The sequence below is a fragment of the Leguminivora glycinivorella genome, chromosome 5 (assembly GCF_023078275.1).
Source record: "Leguminivora glycinivorella isolate SPB_JAAS2020 chromosome 5, LegGlyc_1.1, whole genome shotgun sequence".
Classification (NCBI taxonomy): domain Eukaryota; kingdom Metazoa; phylum Arthropoda; class Insecta; order Lepidoptera; family Tortricidae; genus Leguminivora; species Leguminivora glycinivorella.
Genome location: NC_062975.1, coordinates 21,376,563 through 21,380,262, shown reverse-complemented (window position 1 = coordinate 21,380,262; position 3,700 = coordinate 21,376,563). Strand labels below are relative to the sequence as shown.

General features: G+C 44.6%; 1 protein-coding gene across 1 annotated transcript; it reads right to left on the bottom strand.

The window, feature by feature from the left end:
• Positions 1-1,621: 1,621 nt before the first annotated feature.
• LOC125225971 lies at positions 1,622-2,309 on the bottom strand. Its single transcript, XM_048129785.1, has 2 exons — positions 1,712-2,309; positions 1,622-1,626 (listed from the first exon to the last, which is right to left on the bottom strand). The coding sequence occupies exons 1-2, from the start codon at positions 2,307-2,309 to the stop codon at positions 1,622-1,624; spliced, it is 603 nt and encodes a 200-aa protein (XP_047985742.1).
• Positions 2,310-3,700: the final 1,391 nt, after the last annotated feature.

The following is a 3,700-nucleotide window of genomic DNA, read 5'->3' as shown; positions in this document are numbered from 1 at the left end:
GGCTTTTTTAAGGCCCATTTTACATTGCTCGAACGCCTCTTCGGTCTCGCTCGTCCAAATTATAGGGGTCTTGTCTCGCTTTTTCGCGTTAACTAAATATCGGTCGAGTTTAGCCTGCATGTTCGCTGCTCCAGGGACGTGAGAGCGATAAAAGTTTAGCATTCCTAAAAATCTACGTAATTGTTCTACGTTCTGTGGTTTTGGGTAGTCGACTATGGCTTGCACTTTCTCCTCTAACGGCCTAATGCCCGTGGTAGTTACCTCATGTCCTAGGAACTCCAGCTTCGATTGTCCAAAGCTACACTTGGCTAAATTGATCGTTATGCCGTACTTGTCGAAACGCTCGAAAACCAGTCTAAGATGGTCCCTATGCTGCGCCTCATTATCGCTCGCGATAAGAACATCATCTAAGTAATTGAACAAGAAGTCGAGACCTTCCAGAACTGAACTGTTCATGAAACGCTGAAACGTTTGAGCAGCACACCGAAGCCCAAATGACATTACTGGAAATTCAAATAACCCAAAAGGGGTAATTATGGCGGTTTTTTCAACATCCTGTTTAGCTACTGGAATGCAATGATACGCCCTATTTATGTCTAACTTGGAAAATATCTTTTTACCTGCCAATATGAACGTAAAATCATGTAATCTCGGTATTGGGTATCTATCAGGCTTAGTTTGTGCATTTAAGGCACGATAATCACCGCAAGGGCGAATTTCGCCGTTCTTTTTTGTTACAACCGTTAAAGGACTGGCCCATTGACTTTTGCTTGGCCTACAAATGCCTAACTCCTGCATACGACGAAATTCCTCCTTAACTTTTTTATACCTGTCAGGTGGTAATGGTCTAGCCCGCGCGAATGTTGGTGCACCCGTCGTTTCGATGTGGTGTACCACATTGTGTGTGGGTGTTTCCTTGTATGTCGGTGGCTTTGTTATGCTAGGAAACTGCAATAACAAATCATGATACGGGTGGTTACCATTGACAGTATTAATAGTTGGTTGGTTGCTACGTACGGTCGGTGCGGTTATATTAAGAAAAGTCACCAGATCATGCAATTTGCGATCAGTTAAATTTACTACTAACTTGTGATGACTCAAAAAATCGGCTCCCAGTATTGGCTGTTTAACGTCGGCTATAACAAATTCCCATTTGTACGGTCTACGTAACCTTAAATCTAACGTTAAAACTTTAACACCGTATGTTTTGATTTCTGAGCCATTTGCTGCAAACAGTTTTAGATCAGAGCACTCACCCGCACGTTGTTTGTTCTGCACTGGTAATAAGGAAATGTCAGCACCTGTGTCCACTAAAAAATGCAGTCCAGTGTTTAAGTCTGTTACGCATAAACGACGGCTTGGTTTGATAGTACAGATCTCCGTCCTAGTCGCACTCTGTACTATCTCCGCTAGTTTTCCTGTTGGTTGAGTACCCATGCGCAGGGTTGGCGACATTTGGTGGCGGCAGGACCGAATCGGAAATGGTAGTAACAAAGCCAATCTGGTCTCCTCTCGGCTTGGTTCCGGTGGCGTGACGTACTCCTTGGTCTGGACGCTGAACGACCTCCGCGTCCTCTCCTTCCGTAACTGCGACCTCTTGGCCTTGCCCGTTCCAAGTCCATCATTCTGACGCTTAACTTGGCAATCTCAGCGAGTATCACTGCTGTATCTGCGGTTCCTGAGGTGTTCGCTGCGGCTCTGTGCGCCTGACTCTGTGGTACTGCCGCTGCTGCCACGTTAGGGATTCTAGTGGCTTCCGATACGTCATCGGCGATGTTGGCCAGTGTGTCAAGATCGCTCTCCCTGGATGCTACCAAAACTGCGCGCACTGCCGTAGGTAGGTGATTCTGCCACATTATTCTCAGTGTGGCATCGGGGAAGCTGTCCTTAGCCAGGTTGCGCATCTTGGCCAATAGCTGGGATGGTTTTTGATCGCCCAGGTCCATTTCCCCGAGGACCTTCTCTACTTGCCTGTTTTTGGAATCTTCCAACATCTTCAAGAGCTTCGCCTTAAGCTCCTGATATCGGTTGGTGGCGGGCGGGTTTGTTAGAAAATCCGCCAGCCGCAGTATTACGTCCTTTGGCAGCTTCGACACCACCATGTCGAATTTGGCGTCGTCCCCTATCCGCTGTGGTGTTAATACTGCTTCCGTCCGGATGAACCAAACTCTGGGCTGGTCCACCCAGAAATCTGGTATCCGGCTCGACACTGAAATGGCTACCACATCGGTCGTTTCTGCTGCTGGTACATTGTCCGCGCCCGGTTGAGTCTCACTGCCCGAAGTTAATTTGTTGGGATCCGGACTCATTTTTAATCACTTTAACTGTTTTTATTATTCACTGATCGTCCACTGATTCACGTCGGGAGGTCACCACTTTAGAAGTTATTTGTCCGCACTTCTATATTATAAGAGGTGATATATTGGTGTGGAATAATAAGCACTTTATAATTAACTCCGTATATTAAAATAACCAGTTAACGTTACAATGGTCGGAGTGAGACTGGCGTCTCGTTCTCACATTGAAAGGATATTGCTTTTGGCTAGTCAGCTCATATCGCGGTGCGCACGTACTTGAATATGAGCTGACATAGCTATACTGTTCCTACACATGTTTAAAATCTAAGTTCTAAGCAACACAATTTTCCCATTCTAAATTATAAATGTTTTCGCAGACGGTGTCCCGAATCAATTCATTAAGACTTAGTTTGGTTAGCGGCGCGCCATATATAAGGCGGGCTAATTGTGCCAGTGAGGTAATTAGGAGTTATGGGCGATGGAGCTTTTAGCTAATTCATTACGGGACGGAGATTGTCTTGGTACTTTCTTATATTTGATATCCAAGGTTTTTTGGTAGTTACAAAAAACATACAAGTCATGATACATTTAATAAATAAATATTATAGGACATTCTTACACAGATTGACTGAGGCCCACGGTAAGCTCAAGAAGGCTTGTGTTGTGGGTACTCAGACAACGATATATACAATATATAAATATATTGATTTAAACTAACACGATCTTCACTCATATTATTAAATTAAAACGGGACTTAATCGCGTAAAACTTACGTTTTATATTTAACCCGACGTTTCGGACATGACATTACGTCCGTGGTCACGGGTAGACTGGCTGGGAGTTGTATCAACATCTTCTAGCTGTACGAGTTTTTCGAACTACCCGCACTTGATTGTCATCAGTCACTTTTACGCTAGGGTTGCCACTCTGCCTACATACAACACTCACGACATCCGATGGTATGAGACGGGAAGTTTTCTCACGTTTACACTTGCCAATCACTGGATTCCACGAAGATGAAATCCCTTGCCCTTCATTTTGATTGAAATTACGATGTTTCCTGATTTCAATCGCTTCACGTACTTTCCTGCTATAGTAAAGACGTTCAGTTGAAAGGACTTTGGGATTATGCAGTTCAATCCAGTGGTTCGGTCCTGACTCTAGCAAATGCTCGGCAACCGCAGACTTATTTATTTGTCGTTTTTTGACCGCCGCGATATGTTCTTTGACCCTTTCCGCTATGGTGCGTTTGGTTTCTCCAATATAAGAACTACCACAGCTACAGTCAATCTTATAAACGCCTGGCGTCTGATATGGAATAACATCCTTTGCTGACCTTAGTTGCCCCGCCACCTTCGACAACGGCATGTACACAGTCTGTATCGAATACTTCTTTAGTATGG

Bases quoted from the DNA above. Each gene is read 5' to 3' on its own strand.
- LOC125225971 (XM_048129785.1), bottom strand. From the start codon at position 2,309: ATGAGTCCGGATCCCAACAAATTAACTTCGGGCAGTGAGACTCAACCG.